The 16647-nt window shown below is 55.4% G+C and overlaps 4 protein-coding genes across 4 annotated transcripts; 3 read left to right on the plus strand and 1 right to left on the minus strand.

The window, feature by feature from the left end:
• Positions 1 to 1571: 1571 nt before the first annotated feature.
• On the minus strand, positions 1572 to 3492 carry J4E85_011597 (uncharacterized protein; the record flags this gene model as incomplete). The annotated part of the gene is made up of 4 exons (XM_051475799.1): positions 1572 to 1778; positions 1829 to 3207; positions 3261 to 3388; positions 3488 to 3492. The coding sequence occupies 4 exons, from the start codon at positions 3490 to 3492 to the stop codon at positions 1572 to 1574; spliced, it is 1719 nt and encodes a 572-aa protein (XP_051320370.1).
• Positions 3493 to 4133: 641 nt separating this feature from the next.
• On the plus strand, positions 4134 to 6106 carry GEM1 (ERMES complex Ca(2+)-binding regulatory GTPase gem1; the record flags this gene model as incomplete). The annotated part of the gene is made up of 3 exons (XM_051475800.1): positions 4134 to 4143; positions 4189 to 5906; positions 5954 to 6106. 3 exons carry the CDS (start codon positions 4134 to 4136, stop codon positions 6104 to 6106), a joined length of 1881 nt encoding a protein of 626 aa, XP_051320371.1.
• Positions 6107 to 7453: 1347 nt separating this feature from the next.
• J4E85_011599 (uncharacterized protein) lies at positions 7454 to 13717 on the plus strand (the record flags this gene model as incomplete). Its single annotated transcript, XM_051475801.1, has 3 exons — positions 7454 to 10096; positions 10150 to 10484; positions 11050 to 13717. 3 exons carry the CDS (start codon positions 7454 to 7456, stop codon positions 13715 to 13717), a joined length of 5646 nt encoding a protein of 1881 aa, XP_051320372.1.
• Positions 13718 to 14197: 480 nt separating this feature from the next.
• J4E85_011600 (uncharacterized protein) lies at positions 14198 to 16339 on the plus strand (the record flags this gene model as incomplete). Its single annotated transcript, XM_051475802.1, has 2 exons — positions 14198 to 16057; positions 16097 to 16339. The coding sequence occupies 2 exons, from the start codon at positions 14198 to 14200 to the stop codon at positions 16337 to 16339; spliced, it is 2103 nt and encodes a 700-aa protein (XP_051320373.1).
• Between the last annotated feature and the right edge of the window lie 308 nt (positions 16340 to 16647).

Here is a 16647-nt window from a genome sequence, read left to right on the forward strand (position 1 = left end):
TTCCAATCTTCGACGAATACTATCGTCGAGACTGGCATTTCTGCTGTCTGGTCGAACGAGGGTCGCCTGACGTGGAGGGATTGGGTGGAGGGTGTGCATGCATGTGTATTGCGTGTCGTTGCTCAATCAATGAAGGGGGTATGGCTATCAAGGTTTGAGTTGCGGTGTTATTCGTGTGAACCATCGTTCCTACCTCCGTCTCACACTGACTCCATCTCAACGCATCTGCATCGTCGATACAGCCACGCCATCGCCGCCACGACTGTGTTGACCGCCACGCTGAAACCCTGGTGGTAGCCACCCACCAGCCTCTCCTACACAGCCAGTTGACACCACTCAACTCTTCCCCTACCTTAATCTCGGTCCGAGCATGCACGGTCACGAAAATCTGCGGCTAGACCTGCATTGCCGCAACTGTGGGTAATGCGAGCAGAGCCTCATCATAGCCATGCACATACTACATGTATGTACGTACATTAAAGTATATACAGACCCACAATCGCTTCTCTTCTCAACTACACATAATTCCCGCATTGTATCCACCGCCCTAGTTACATGCAGCTCCGACATCGTGAGCGCAATCGACATGGTCTAGTGACTTTAGTTTACCGGCCGGAAACCCAGTGGTATCCTCATGGTCGTGATTTTTGCCGTAAAGAGTGCATGGTGGAGATAAGGAAACTTGATTTTAGGTGACGCATGTGTGTGTGCAGATTGATGTACTGGGTGTTCTAGAACAAAGTAAGCTTCTTCGCCCGCGGCGGCATGCAAGGAAGATAGACGTGCATGTAGGGCTGAACGGCGTCTGGCACATGTCAGACTGATGTTCGGGATATATCGGAGGGAGGTTGGACCTCCCTCCGATAGAACCTTGGAACTTGTGTGGCGCGCCGTTTTCAGTGAACCCATGTTTTTGAAGAATATAGTCTGTAGGCTCAGTAGAAGTATACATTATCGTAGAGATCGTCTACTTCCTAGACTGTAGTGGTGCGTACGCAGCAAAGTGCACATGAAAGCTGGCTAGTGTTCGGAGCGCACGAAAACCTCCGACCTCGACCTCGATCCCGCCACCACCACCACCAAAACCCAATCGCGCGATAACGTCTTATGCAGATCCAAATACCGCGTCCTAAGCATGGTTCCCATTTGCACTCACAGACGTACTGCTGTCGTCATTCCCAGCACCTTCTTTCGGTCGGTCCCAAGTCCGGATATGGCCTGCAATACAAAGCTGTCAGCGATCCACTTCCTTATCTCTCAATTTGCCCATCGCGAACTCAACAAATGCGTCGGGCGGATCCCTGTGCGCCACTAAGACGGGTGTTCCTGCGCACGGCCACCTGGCGCCTGTAGTAGAAACCCGGTCTTATCGCAGATCATGGTGCCAACGTGCGCGTAACGGGTGGATATGAGGTGATTTGAACGAAAACTTTGCTTGCTGCTGAGACTGGGACTCACCGTTCTTGCATGAGGTGAGGATGCAGTCCTCTTCGAAGCCTAGCCAGCACAGTGGGTGCTCGTGGACGGATTTTGCCTATGGGTATTGGCGGTTAGAAATTGATGTTGAGGTTTCAGGCCAAACTCACCAGCACTGGAGGTAGCATGGCCGTGCGTGCCCGAGGCTCCACGGGGTGCACCACTATTTCTTCCTCGTCCGCCATGCTGCCCGATGTGAGGTTGGAGTTCGATCGCAGCCTATTGACCGAGCTTCCTCCCGTTTGTGTGCGCTGCATCTTGAGGTTCGACGAGGCGATGCTACCGCGCTGTCGCACAGACGCCTGCATCAACGTTAGCCATCACAACTGTCGCGTTCAACGACTGCACTCACTGCTCGCGGCCTGTGCAGCATGCCGACGCTGAAGTCCCACAGCAACAAGCGGCAGTCCTCCCCTACGCTGCCGATACGGTAATTGCGCTCGTCGCATCGCCATGGATCGAACTGCACTGCCGTCACCCACGAATTGTGGCCTTGACAGCGCGCTACCAGCATGCTGTCCTCCAAAGACCATATCGAGACGAGATCGTCTTGCCCTCCTGTGACGACATAGCGACCGTCAGGCGACCAGCAGACACACATCATGCCGCCGTAATAGCTCATGTAGTGGTGGAGCAACTTCTCGCGAAGGAAATCCATGATCCTGAAGGACCCATCCTCGGACACAACCGCAAGATGACGTCGGTCGGGCGAAAATTCAAAGGCATTGACCTTTGACCTGGAGACTTGCCAGTAGGACACGGGGTTCGTTCTCTGGTTCTTCGAGTTGACAGACTTTTTCACGGTTAAGAGGTGCTTCAGCTTCTTCTCCTGATCCGTCAGCCCATTCTCGCTAGGAGATGTGACGGCTTCTTCTGGCACAAACACGGCGTCTTCCTTCTCCTTGTCATACACCACCAGACTGCCGTCCATGTGCGCTGCGAGGAACAGATTCTCACTATTCGGCAACCACCGTATGTCTGACACGGCGGTCTTGTTGATGACACCGTTCTTGTTGATGCGCGCGTACTTTTGCGACATTGGCTCGTACCATATTATGTCGCCTGTGGAAAAGCCCATGATGATGTCGAGGTGATTTGGGCCTTTTGTGATCTGGTTTATGTCGTGACATAGCGCGTGCGCTTTGGTGAAGAGGATCTTGGTCAGGTGTTCGTCTTTGGTAGGCGATGTCAAGTCCAGCCACTGGAATGCGCGGTTGATGTTTGCGAAAGCATAGAGACCATTTGGGTTGTGTTCTTGCAGTCGCTTGGTCAGGGCCTCGTGGGGGATGACTCTGGATACGAAGGACGAGTTGCTCTTAACAATGTTGCTCTTCGGTTTCCGCCTCTTAGTAGGATCCTTAGAGTCTTTGCCGTTGATGACTGCCAGCGCCGCGTTGCCTTCGCCGAACACGGGTGTCTTTAGCCCATCCAGCGGAGACGACACGATACCATTGGCGCTGTATGAACCGCCATCGCTCGCCTGGCTGTTGGACTCGTACGGCGACTCCTGTATGCTCGGGGGCACTTGCGACCGGGTGCTCGTCCGTGTGCCGAATCGGTGGAGTTGCGACTGCGAGGGCTGGCGGGGCGCAAGGGCGACTAGCGAGAGCTTGGTGCCGGCTGTGGGAGGAGATACTGTCGTCGCAAGCGGGTTCGGGTTGTGGATGGGGGCCTCTGAGGGATGCGGCGGGGGCGTAGCTAGGTGGAGGTCGTCGCGCAGCACATAGGTACCTTTCATAGCGTCAGTGAGGGCAGCGACTGCAGGGTCCAGGCTGGTTAATTACCTTCTCCGACGACCAGCTGGTGCTCGGGGCCGGTGGGGTGGGTGAGGGTGTTGTTGGTCTCGATAAGCTGGCCCGGCTGCGCGCCCGGGTAGCCTCCGACAGGATAGCGTGGCGGCGGAGGGAGGACGCTGTACACACATCAGTCGCGCGTCCGATGGGGGTGGAGCACGATAGGGCTGCCATTGGTGGGCGACTGGCGGTCAGCCAGAGATAGGACAGGTACTCACAACATAGCTGCTGCAGTGTAATCAGTTGCGGGCTAACTACGGCCTGGTGGAGTCGCGGTGCCTGGCTAGGAGTGACAGGGTAGAGTTAAGGGTAAGACATTAGCACCAGCAAGTACCGCGGCTATGGCATCGGCGTGTGAAGAGGCAGGATACGTCAATTTGGGCGCGCGCGGAGAAGGAAGCTTGTGGCCCGCGGCAGGCAGGCTGGGACTGGCATGGGAGCGCGGGCCATGGAACCATTGGGGAAGTGGAAAGCGGAGACGAGACGGGCGCCTTATGGCTCCGTGCACTGCGCAGTCTTATTAATTGCCTGCCATGCCGCTGGCCGTTGGTGGAGAGGACGAGGCATGACATGGGTCCGGCCTATCTGCAGGGCCACTCGACAACGGTCGACGCATTGCACCTCCCAGCAGCCAATCTTGCGGGGCTGCTGGCGGGGAAGCTCCAGGGCTGCGATCGTCTCCCACGTGTGCCAAGCCTTCTGACAGCACTGGTGCTGCCCTGACCACGAATCGGTGGGAGTGCTGTGAACATTGCACAAAAAGTCTGAATATTCTCACGGCAGGTCCGATCCATTTTCCAACCACTCACTCCCTCCACTACGTCCTTCACACCTGCCCAAATGCACCAATAATGCCGCCGAGAAATGGCGACCGGTATGTGGAGCTCCTTCCCGATAACACACTCACTAACATGCGCAGTACGGATCTGTCTTTGCGGTGACGATGGCGTCGGCAAGAGCTCCATCATCACGTCTCTTGTCAAGGACGTCTTCGTCACAGCCAAAATCCAGCCCGTCCTCCCACAGGTGACGCTCCCGCCCACGCTTGGGACGCCCGACAATGTCACCACCACCATCGTCGATACCTCCGCCCTGCCCCACGAACGACACACTCTCCGCACAGAGCTCCGCAAATCGAACGTCATACTCCTCGTATACTCGGACCACTACAGCTATGAGCGGGTGGCGCTGTTCTGGATGCCCTACTTCCGCTCCCTGGGCGTCAACGTGCCAGTGGTGCTGTGCGCGAACAAGTCCGACATCGCCTCGAATGGCACAACATCCCAAGTCGTGTCGGAGGAGATGCTGCCCGTCATGAACGAGTTCAAGGAGATCGACTCCTGCATCCGCACCAGCGCCAAGGACCACCACAACATCAACGAGGTCTTCTTCCTCTGCCAAAAGGCCGTCACACACCCGATAGCGCCGCTATACGATTCCAAGGAGAACGCACTCAAGCCAGCAGCCGTGTCTGCACTGCAACGCGTCTTCCATCTATGTGACACAGACAAGGATGGGTACTGGAACGATCAGGAGATTCACGATTTCCAGATCAAGTGCTTCGAGAAACCGCTGGGGGACGACGATTTGATGAACATAAAGAGGTCGATGGAGCGCTTTGCTCCTGGTCTGACCGGCGAGCATGGCATGGACGAGAAGGGGTTTCTGCTCCTGAACAAGATCTTCGCGCAGAAGGGGCGGCACGAAACCATCTGGATCATACTGCGGAAGTTCCACTACACCGACAGTCTCAGTCTCCAGGACACGTTCCTCCACCCCAAGTTCGATGTTCCTCAGTTCTCCTCCGCCGAACTCAGCCCGTCCGGCTACCGCTTCTTCGTCGATCTGTTCCTGAAGTTTGATATGGACAATGACGGAGGACTGAACGACAGAGAACTTGCGAATCTTTTCGCACCGACCCCCGGCATGCCGACATCGTGGGTGGACTCGTCGTTCCCATCGTGTACAGTGCGCAACGAAGCTGGATACATCACTCTACAGGGTTGGCTCGCGCAATGGAGCATGACTACCTTTGAAGAGCCCAAGACGACTCTAGCATACCTGGCATACCTCGGATTTGAGAGCGGCGAACGCGGAGGCACGACCAGCGCACTCAAAGTGACCAAAGCTAGGAAGCGGCGGAAGAAGCCTGGCCGCGTCGAGCGCAACGTCTTTCTATGCTATGTTATAGGATCGAGCGGAAGTGGAAAGAGCTCATTGCTGTCTGCCTTCCTTCAGCGACCGTTCAGCCACACCTACCATCCCACAATAAAGCCTCGTTCGGCAGTAAACAGCGTTGAGTTGAAAGGTGGCAAGCAATGCTATCTGATCCTAGAGGAGCTCGGTGAACTCGAACCCGCGATTTTAGAGAACCAGGCCAAGCTAGACGCGTGCGATCTGTTGTGTTATACCTACGACTCGAGCGACCCCACGAGCTTTGCGCATGTTGTCGAGCTGCGGAAGAAATACCCCCATCTCGACCAACTACCAGCGGTCTACACAGCCCTGAAGGCAGACCAGGACAAGACGATGCAGCGATGCGAGCAGCAGCCCGACGAGTACACCAGCGCCCTGAGAATGGCACCGCCACTGCACGTCAGCACGACGTGGAACAGCATATCGGAGCTGTTTGTCCACGTACGTACTACATCCATTGATTAATTCCACGAGCTAACACCGTATAGCTGGCCGAAAGCGCCACCCACCCCTCGACAGCCTTCCCCAAGCAGGAAGAGGACGGCTACGATTATCTCAATCTTTACCTAGCGCTCGGAGCCGTCACGTGCGCAGTGGCCTCGGCGATGTTTGTCTGGAGACGCAGCAGCGCATCGACCTGAGACCTGAGACCTGAGACTACGCCAACCTAGGAAAAAGCTGAACAGCCTAGAGCCTACATTGGCGCTGGGTTACTGCCTTTGCAAGGTTTTGGCTCAATGTCGCCTACAGACCTGTTCAGTTTTTCCCTTCTATGAGGTGCTGAGATCTGAGACCAGGGGCCAGGCATGAATGTGAATCTTTGCTTCTTGTATATACCATGGCAGCACACCACTCCCACCCCTATAGACAAACTACTCGCAATAGGAAAAATCCCAAGCGTCGGAGATGATGGCAATGCAGCCCTGGAGCAGTCACGATAATGGCAGCGCGGAGGGTCAGCGCTTAAGCATGACATCACCTTGGCGTGCGGCTACGTTGTACAACAGACAAGTCTCAGCGGCACGAGCGAATAGGTAGACGCAGGGACATTTACCCCTGGCGCTTCGGCCTGACGGGGAGTAGCGCCAATATGTGGATAGATGATATCGGTGAGTTAGCATGGGATCACGATGTTGGGCTGGGAGCGAGGGAGGGTGACAGCTCGCTTGACAATGGTGTGGGCTAGCGACGTGCTTCATGGTGCACTTCCGTGACTTAGTCCGGGGATCTGCGAGTAGTCTGAGACGAGACGGCTATTCTTGTCTCTCGCACGCATCACATTCGGTGTCAACGTGAACACCCGCGTGCTGCCGAAACCGTGAAAACTCCATTCGGGGTTCCTTTTGGGTGTAGACGTTGAAACGGTCTAGTTGTTTTTGAGCAGGACCCTGGATGCGGTATCGAAGTCGCCCGGCTGGGTAAGGCGGACATGGATTGGCTGTCTGGCGGGTTGAGGGCGGCTGCTGGCAGACGTACACTCGGCTTGTGGTGATGCCCCCCTGTGTGGCGGAGCAGCTGGAGGGCGCCGAGTCGTGCATCTTGGGCGCGCTCCGGGCTAGTGACATTGCAGTTAGTTGGGGTGCTGGCTGGACATGTGCATCACGGCGCGAATGTGTACCTCTACTATTTCTCCCTGAGACCATGGTGCTTGATACTCCTTCGCCGCAGCACCAACACGCCCGACCCGTCCGCCTCGCAAACCTTGGGCCCTTGGATGCCCGCACCGCCTCGGCGCCCTAAGCAAGCCGTGGCAATCGTGCTAACCCGCACCTCCGCACCTTTCGCAAATGGTGAGTAGCACGTGTCTAGCCTCAGGCAAACATCTACCAAATACTGTGGTGACAGTTGAAGTCGCCATTGTTTCGTTTCCCTATTCTCCCGGCAAAGGCCCGCGGCGCCAACCGACGTTCCAAGGAGCCCCCAAGCTGACCAAGTCTCGTACCCCACAGGCAACCGACAGAGCCAGAGAGCTGGACCGCCTATATCAGATGCGAAACCCAGGCCCGCGCCGGGGGCACGCGCCGCAGATATCCATCAGCGATGACAGCCACCACGTCACCGAGGCCATAGGCGACATGTACGGCGGCGACAGCGACACCGACGCCCCCAACCGCCGCAGCCTCCGACCCCTAAGCTTCGTCCCCAGCCCCAACGGCGACTCGATCCAGTCCTTTGGCGCCTTCGAGGCCTTCGACCCCTTCCCCAACGCGCCCCCCGCGAGGTCCCCGCTGCGTCCCCAGATGTCCTTCGAGAAGCCCCAAACGCCCACGAGCCCCAATGGCACCGCCAACATGGCCCAGAAGCGGGCCTCGGTCGCCCGGCACCCGTCCAACGGCGGCCAGATGTCCCCGCCGCTGTCCCGCTCGAATTCGAACACGGCGTCGCACCAGTTCCCGCTGAACAACCTCGACTACGAGAACAGCCCGGCGGGCCTCGCCCAGGAGCTGAGCAACCTGCAGGCGATACGGAGGATGTCCATGGGCGTTAACAATGCCGATCCCGATCTGCCTTCGTTCCAGTCCGCAAACTCACCGCCCTCCCCACCGGCCATGTCGGAAGAGGACGAGTCGAAACTCTTCTGGGTACCCGCACGCCTGCACCCCGAACTGGCGCCCATGGAGTTCAAGACGTTCATCGAAGACAAGATTGACAGGACGAGACGACGCTCCGGAGACTCGGACTCGCTATCTCCGGATGGCGCCATGGGGCGTCAGGGCTCGGGTGGAGGGCTGCGGCGGAAGAAGTCCATGCTGTCCAGGCAGATTGATACTGGCTCTGGCTACAAGGACGGCGCCGAGAGGCTGGAGAGGAAGCGATCTGGCGCGCAGCCCAACGGGGGCTTGTCGAACCTTCAGGAGCTCGAGCACATACAGGAGGATCCGGTGGCCTTGATAAGACGGATGAGCATCGATCAAAAGGGCATGGCTGGGGAAGGGGAAGAGGGCGCTGACGGGATGCCCATTGTGCCGGGTAGCAAGATGCGTGGTCTGGGCACGCTCAAGAGATCAACACACACTACGTACAGACGAGGCAGTCTGCGGAAAGGCGGCCCGCCCCTCTCACGGCGACTCGTCTCTGGTCGACAAGGAGACACCGACACGGAAGATTCCCCGTCCACCTCGCCCGTCCACTCTACCGAGAGCATACCCGAAGTCCCTCCTCTCCCAGGTCTCAACCGCGTTCAGTCGGAACCCGTTAACTCGGCGTTTGAAGGATCGTCCAACAACTTCTCGCGGCCTGGGGCAAAGCGGGCATCTCCCAGCTATGGCGGCGAGAGACCAGGTTCATCTGAAGAATACCCCAGGTCAGCTTCTACTGAGCCCATATCCCAACAGGAACGAAGCTCGCCGCAGCCCAGGCAGTTCCACTCGAGAATCGCCTCCAACGGCCGCACGACTGCACCTTTGCCCGGCTATACACCTCCGCCGCAGCAGGTACCCCAGATCATCGAGACACCACCGCCACAAGAACAGAACCGAACACCTCAGTTTCAGCTACCCGAACGTCACTCCTCCCGCCAACCTCCGCCTCAAGCCCAGCAACAACCTGCAGGCCCTCGCCATTATCCTCAGCCCCAGCAGCAACCCCCACAGCAACAGCGCCAGCCCCAGTCGTCGAGTCGACCGAACCGTCATGCACAAGCTGCTCAGTCGTCCCCGATCAAGCCCGCGCAATCCTTCGATGATCTAGTAGCGCATCCTTCGGCGATGCCCGGCCAGAACAACAGGGTCGATTCGCTGTCCATAATCCCGAACGCGCCAGAAGAGAAGAAGCTCGAACCGAAGGCCAAAGATAAAAAGGACAAGGATGGCTCTGAAGGCGGCCAAAGGAAGACGAGCTGGGGTTGGTTTGGTGGTGACAAGGAGAAGGAAAAAGACAAGAAGTCAAAAGACAAAGACTCGGAAAAAGAAGCCCCGAAGAAGGTCAAGAACAAGCTCAGCAAGTCCCAGGAGAAGGAGAAGGACAAGGGCCATGATGATACGAGACTGGACCTCCTGCAGACATCGATACAGGGCGGCGGTCGTGGTCGCGAGAGCGTAGTGCTGGATCGCGAAAGCGTCAAGCTGGAAGAAGAGCGGAAGAAGGAGAGCGCTAGAAAAACATCCAGCGAAGGCAAGAAAGAGAAGGAGCCTGGACTGCTGTCCTCCATCTTCGGAGGAGGAAAGAAAAAGGGCGAGAAAGAGTCGTCCCACAAGAAGAACGCCTCACGTGGATTATCGCCCGAGCCCCCGCCACGCATCTTAAAGCCCGATATCGACTACAACTGGACCCGATTCTCGATCCTGGAAGAACGCGCGATTTACCGCATGGCCCACATCAAGCTTGCGAACCCCCGCCGCGAACTCTACTCCCAAGTCTTGCTGTCCAACTTCATGTACTCGTACCTCGCCAAGGTCCAGCAAATGCACCCGCAGATTTCCATCGGCAACTCCAAGCAAGCAAAGCAAGCTCAACAGGCTCAGCAGCAGCAACAAGCCGCGCAGCAGAAGAAGGAGCAGCAACAGCAGCAGCAACATCAGCAGCAGACCGCTCAACAATCTCAGCAGCAGGTTCAGCAGCAGCAACCGCAGCAACATCAGCAGCAACAGTCGCAGCCTGAGGAGTTTGCTCAGTATCAGCGGTACCAGCAGGTAAGACATGTCGAGATTGAGTGTTTAGAAGAGGAAACTAACGAAGAACGTAGCAACAGCAACAGCACGAACAGCAATCATCATCCGAAAAGTCCTCACAAGAATGGCCCTCTGTACACCAACAACAAGCCAACGGCGGTCTTCACCAACAACAAAACGGCCAACATCAGCACCAACAACACCAGCAATCACAACAACAACATGCAAGAGGCGGATCTCAGCAGGGTAATTCTTATAACCAGAACCCGCGCGATTCGCATCACTCGAATCATAGTGCGAATGGCGGCGGTGGTGGTGGAGGTGGATATAGTGTAGCGAATACGCAGAATTATCTGGGGCAATCTGGTAAAGGGGGTGGGGGTGGTGGTATGGGTGGGGGTGGGGGAGGGTATAGTAATTATAGTGATGAAGAGGGGGGGAAGAGGGGGGATGACGATATGTGGTAGTGTGAAAGCGTATGGAAGACGGAAGAGGGGGCCAAGTAGGGATATACAGCCTCTTTTGAACTTACGTCTTCTTTTTTTCCTCTTTTCTGTCTCGAAGTTTGAGTTCTTTGTACATTTATAAGGGTCTCTTATCTAATCTTGGGAACGGGAAGGTGGGCGCATGGGGGTTTTATTGGGGGTGGGCATAGAGAGACGGATGGATGGGCAGATGGGCATCAGATGGGCTTTTTACGCTTGACGGATGGAAGATGGGAATGGGGGATTACAGATAATGTAATTTTTGCACCTCGTTACTCTCGTTTTCGCGCAAGTTGTTTCTTCTACCGACCTGGCTCTTCCAGCGCGTTCAGGAATAGAGGGATAAAGGAAGATGTTTGTTGATGGAGCAAACGTAGAAGAGCATGGAGCGATGTGTGGGTGTATTAATGAGGAGGCAATGCCGTACTGGAGCTGTTCACCCATCTTGCCATTAACCCAACACATCACAGTCAGCAACAACATCGATAGTACCGACTCCAGCATGGCTAAGACTAGGCGAAGCCAACCCGGCAAGAAACATCAAGACGACGATCAGCAGCCCAAGGAACCACCTGTCACGCCAGCTCCGTCCGATGCGAACATAGAGCCAGATACAAGCGAAATATCAGACGTGCTCTCAAACTTAGATCAAGAGTTGGAGGATGATCTTTGGGGTTTTCTTGATGAAGAGGTTGAAGCAGGAAAGCAAGGAGATGAGGAAGTGGTTGAAGAGGGGGACGGTGTTGAAGAGGTACCGGAGCAAGCCGGCGACGATATGGAGATTGACCAGGACGACGACGACGATGACAGCGGAGGAGAGACCAAACGAGACCTACTCGACGAGATCAAGAACAACTGGGATATTACTAGTCTACGGAGTATCATGGAGCTGGGGCTCGACAAGGTTAGAAACAAACAGCTCAAGGATACGTGGCTCTCCGGTGAAACCGACCTCGCCGACGAAGAATGGGACAAGATTACCCTACGCCTTTTCCGAGACCTATCGCGAATAACACGGAATAACTTCGACAAAGCCAGGTCACTACTGGATGAGTGGCTCCGTTACAGAAAGCATGACAAGGACGGAAAAAGAACAGGATTAGAGAGGGTCATAAAAGAATCTAAGTTGCGTAACGATCTGAGGGAAATCATCTACGATTTGCAGATGAAACGGGAAGCACGAGATAAGAATGACAAAGAGCCGGGTAAACCAAAGAAGAAGGACGCGAAAACGGATGACTCTTCCGACGTGGATCTCGATGACGGCTTGTATAATCTGGAAGTAGATCTACCTCCCGCGAAGAAGGGGAAGAAGGGATCAGGGCGAAAGGACAGCAGCAAGACACCAGGCGGTAACAGTGTGGATCGTTCGGGATCACGACAAGACAGCGGAGATGACTCTGGCTCAGGCCCCGATGAGATACCTCCGAAGGGCCCCCGCAAAGAGAAGAACGCAGAGGCCGGTGTGAAAGTCAAGAAGAAGCCAGCTCAAGCGAAGAAGAATGCACAGGCAAGAGCAAACGCTGCTGAGCCAGAAGCCGCCGACAACGCAAATCCTGCCAACGAGCCTCCTCCTGTCATCATAATACAAAACGAAGAGCAGAGAAACGCCGCAATCGAATACATATACCTCATCTGGGGCCCCGACTCGCTTTTATATGTCTTGCCAGATGCTCTGCGCCCAGTAGGAGTATCCAAGGATCAAGACCTGGCTTTTGAGATCGTCGCGGCTCTGCGCAATCTCTCCAATGTTATACGTACGCCAGATGAACTTGCTGCCTTCAGACAAGACCTGGAAGATCAGGTGGCGGGAGATGCCACGTTCACTACCGACGATATCGTGGCGCACATTGCGAGAGTTGGCGAGCCTTATTACCATGCAGCGCGAGCAGCTGACGAGATTCCGAGGCATCCGGCTGTTGAGCCCGTTGCTGATCAGCTGCAGATAGAGGAACCAACTACACGCAGGTCGCCGCGTAACCACAACGCTTCCGCAATCCCTCCAGCGGGTGGTCAGCAAGCTGCTGCTGCTCCTGCCTTAGATTTATTAGCAACAGCAGCGGCTGGCAGACTTAGAGAAATTGTGACGACACCGCAGCCTCCACGGCCTGTTATCCCCAGAGTACCCCAGCCTGCATCAGGAGCATCAGCGGCTACCCAAGGTCAAAACGTGGCTAAATCCAACAACGGGAACGAAGGTACAGCTCAACAGTCTGAGAAGCCCACCACGCAAGAAGCAGCTGGGTCTGTGGACGCGACTGGTCAGTCGTCAAGCGCAGTTAACTCCTCGGGCCCAGTTCAACCTCAGCAACCTCCACCACAGCCTGCTGAGCAGCGATCCTCACGCCCCAATGCCGCCATACGCGACAACGGCTCAGGGTTCAGATTGGTATCAGCTCTAGGCGCAGGACCAGCCGGCCAGAAGCCAGCCAAGCGAAAGCCGAGTATCGTGGTGGAGGAGGACGATGACGACTTGGCCTCGTTGGAAGAAGACGAAGACGACACAAACCACAGGCCGACCAAGAAGCCAAAGAAGAATGGCAAGCAACCAGCTAAACAATGTGATACCATCGCAAGACCAAGAACCGGAGAAGCCTCAGTCGCCAACCGAAACTCAAGAGCAGAAGATTCGTCCGAGCTAGAGGGCCTTATAGCACAGGCAAGAGAAGATGATGCAGACGACGAAGACCGCGTTCAACCTCCTGCCACGGAAGCAGAGCTGCGGCGCGCGTTGAACACCTTGGATATCAGGGATGCGGATATATTGGTGCTTCAATACAGGCGCAGGATAGCGTATCTCCGTAGTATCGGTGCGTCTACTCCGGCAGACGCGTTGCAGTTGCGTGCCGCGATCGGACTGCGAGAACGTGTTGTGGCGGCTGGGGATGTTGATCGTGTGAGGGAGAGTTTACAGGAGCGACGGGAGAGAGGTGAGGTGGCTGCGAAGGTGGCGGATGGGCATAGACTTCTGATAGAGGTTCTGGATGAAGGGGCTGGGGCAGAGCAAGCTGGAGGTAGAGAGGACAGACAAGGTCAACAAGGGGACGATGTCGAGGGCGGTGGAGAAACGAGAGACGGACGCAGCAACGAAGACGAGATCGGTGAAGGCCGTAAGAATGACGATGGAGACGACATGGAAGAAGAACCAGTAGAGTGATGTAGCTTTGTGTTCATAGCACGTAGTGACCACTGAAAATTGACATACCCTCATGCCAGTCTTTCTCGATCGGAGTAGTAACTTCATCGCGAACATCTAGATCTATCTCTAGTCTTTTTTTGGAATGAACAGCAAGACTCCCATGTACTCGTTCCATTACTAAACGGTAAGATGCCATGCTTAGGTAGACTTGTTTATCGCGAAGCATCTTCGAAATGCGATTGCTTGGATTCTAGATTGCTCTACGAGGAACCAGTGCCAACTGAATGCCGTTCAGGTTTGGGAGATGAAAGAAAGAGTTTGTTTGGATGCAAACGATGGAATGAGATGGGTCTGCGAAGGCTTATATATAGCCAAAGAGAGTCGTGAGCTGAGATCGCAGTTCACTCCGTCCCCAAGATAACTGCAATTGTTCACCCATCTTACCCCTCAATCTCTATGGGAAAAGAGAAGCAAAACACGGAAGAAACGGATCTCAGAATGTCGCCGAAAGAGAAGAAAAGGTTTACTCGCTCGCTACGAGAAGAGAACAGAGAACGGAGAGAAAGGCAACAGAACGATAGTAACGAGAACGAAGGTAATGAGGTACCCGTCGCTGCCACTGTACCCACTGCGCCAGCTGCACCGGCGGCACCAACCACACCTGATGCGGATCCTGATACAAGGGAAGACAGTATGATGGTTGATGATGAGGCGGATGTGGCGAGAGAACAGGAGGTTGAGCAGGAGGCGGAGGAGGCAGTGGAAGATGGCGTACAGAAGCCGCACCGCGAATCTAACCCTGAAGACGAAGAAGAGCTGCGAAACTACTTGACTGAACTAGACGACGAAGTAGCTGGACCGGCGACTGCGAGTGATCCTCCTCCTCCTCCTGTGGGTAATGCAGCTGCGCCGGCGATTGCACCTGTCCCGGCCCCTGCTCTGACGGACGCTCAACGAGTAAGACAAGAGACGAATGCCATGGCTACGAATTGGGGTCCACGGTTCAGTACCCTGAGCGGCTGCATACCGGCAAATACATGGCTCAAAGGTCAAACGAAGAACTTGACTGAACACACATGCGAACCAGCTACCCTTAAGCAACTGCGGGAGTTATCCGACGCAACTCCTAATCTCGGCAAAGAAGTCAGAAAGAAAATTGAGTCGCGCTGGAACACGAGAAAGTCAAAGACTGGCGATATAGGTAGTACGCCGGCTGAGAAACAGCAGAGCCTGCGCGATGATTTGGAGAGGATACTAAAAGAGTACGAAAAGCAGGCCGAAGCTCAGGGCAAAGGCAAGAAGAGATCTGCAGGAGATGACGGTAAAGAGTTGTCTGAGCGCAGGAAGACCTTGAGGCATAGCGCAAAGCCGAACTACAACGACCTAGACCCTCACCGCCTACATCAAGACGACGACGACGACGACTCTGGCTCAGGTTCCAGTATTATACTCCACGACGGCCCAGCCCCGAAGAAGGCAGACGATGGCGGAAAGGCAGCGGCAAGCGCAAAGCAGAACGGCAAAGCACCAGCGACTGGAACAGCAAACAACGCCACGCAAGCCACAGTACTCACCGAATTACAGAGAGGCCGGGCACTCAGTGACATCTATATCAACTGGAACATCTACCAGTTGCATCTCGACTTCCCCCGAGGCCTCTTTCCAGCCAACATAACGAGCGATACGGCTATCGACCTCAGACTCGTCGCACGATTGCTTGACCTTTCCAACCTTCACGATGATTCTCGGCAGGCTTTTGCTCTTATGGAACGGATCAGGACTCACTTGATGCAGAGTTTTGTAAGGGCGAGAAGTACGGATGAAGCCCTTGCTTTCCTCGCACAGTTTGATAGACCGGCACATGCCGCAGTACCGACACCAGGAGGACCGACGACAGGGGCAACTACGGCAAATGCAAGCGGAGGGCCATCGACCAGAGAACTGGGGCGAGGTCCTCCTCCGCCCCCACTGGGCACCGGGAGACGTAGCGCCTTGGACATGATCGGAGGGTCCTTTGGGGATGATAGCCCGCGTGGACAGCCGATGGTACTCAACGCAGAAGAAAGAGAGCGCAGGCGCCGAGACCGCGAACTTCATCCTCCAACTGCGTTAACAAACCAATCATTCCGAGCTTCGCAAGATGCGACACAGCCTGCTGCACAACCAGGACTATCGCGTGTCGAAGGCGGTGTCCTGACTATAGGAACGAACTGGACGCTACGCCGTGCTCTCAACGACAGTAGACAAGCAGATCAACGCATTCACTCGGCCCGCCGTAGATACGAGCAGGCTGTGCTTAATGGACAGTCGGTCCAGGATCAAGCTGCGCTGCTGTTGGGGATAGAAGCAGCTAGAAGAGTGAGTGATGAAGCGTATGCGAGGACGGATGAGTTACAGGGACGCTGGGCAGGAGCACCATCGAGACGAAGTACGATGGGTGATGGTCCAGGGGGTCTTACCGGTGGCTCTAGATTGGGACGCAGCGCGCAGGCTGAGGGCGTTGGCGAGGAGGAAAGCGGAGAGGGACAGCAGGGAGGAGATGGAGGAGAGAATGGCGGAGGGAACGCTGGAGGGAATGGTGGAGAAGGTAGAGTGAAACGCAAGAGTAAGACGAACGAAAAGGAGAAGGAGAAGAAGTAGCGGAACACGACGTGGTCAGCGTCTAGCGAATGTTGATAAAGCTATTGTTTCTCATATCACCCTCTATCTATTACACTAGTGAAACTTCGACGAGTCGTTAATTCATCAAGCGATGTAATCGAAGCAAATTAAGACGCTCCAGCTTTTTATGTGTCTTCGAGAACACCAGCTGCCACATTTGCGTCTTCCCATGCCATTGGTAACGATGCTAGCAACACATCGGCACACTCCAATGTATCATTATTCAGATGTTCGCTTGCTCTGCTGAATACTAGTACTGCTTTAGAAACCTTTGGAGCGATGCCTTG

Source organism: Alternaria conjuncta (genome assembly GCF_024043145.1).
Source record: "Alternaria conjuncta strain BMP 0040 chromosome Unknown scaffold_38, whole genome shotgun sequence".
In the NCBI taxonomy this organism is placed as follows: Eukaryota; Fungi; Ascomycota; class Dothideomycetes; order Pleosporales; family Pleosporaceae; genus Alternaria; species Alternaria conjuncta.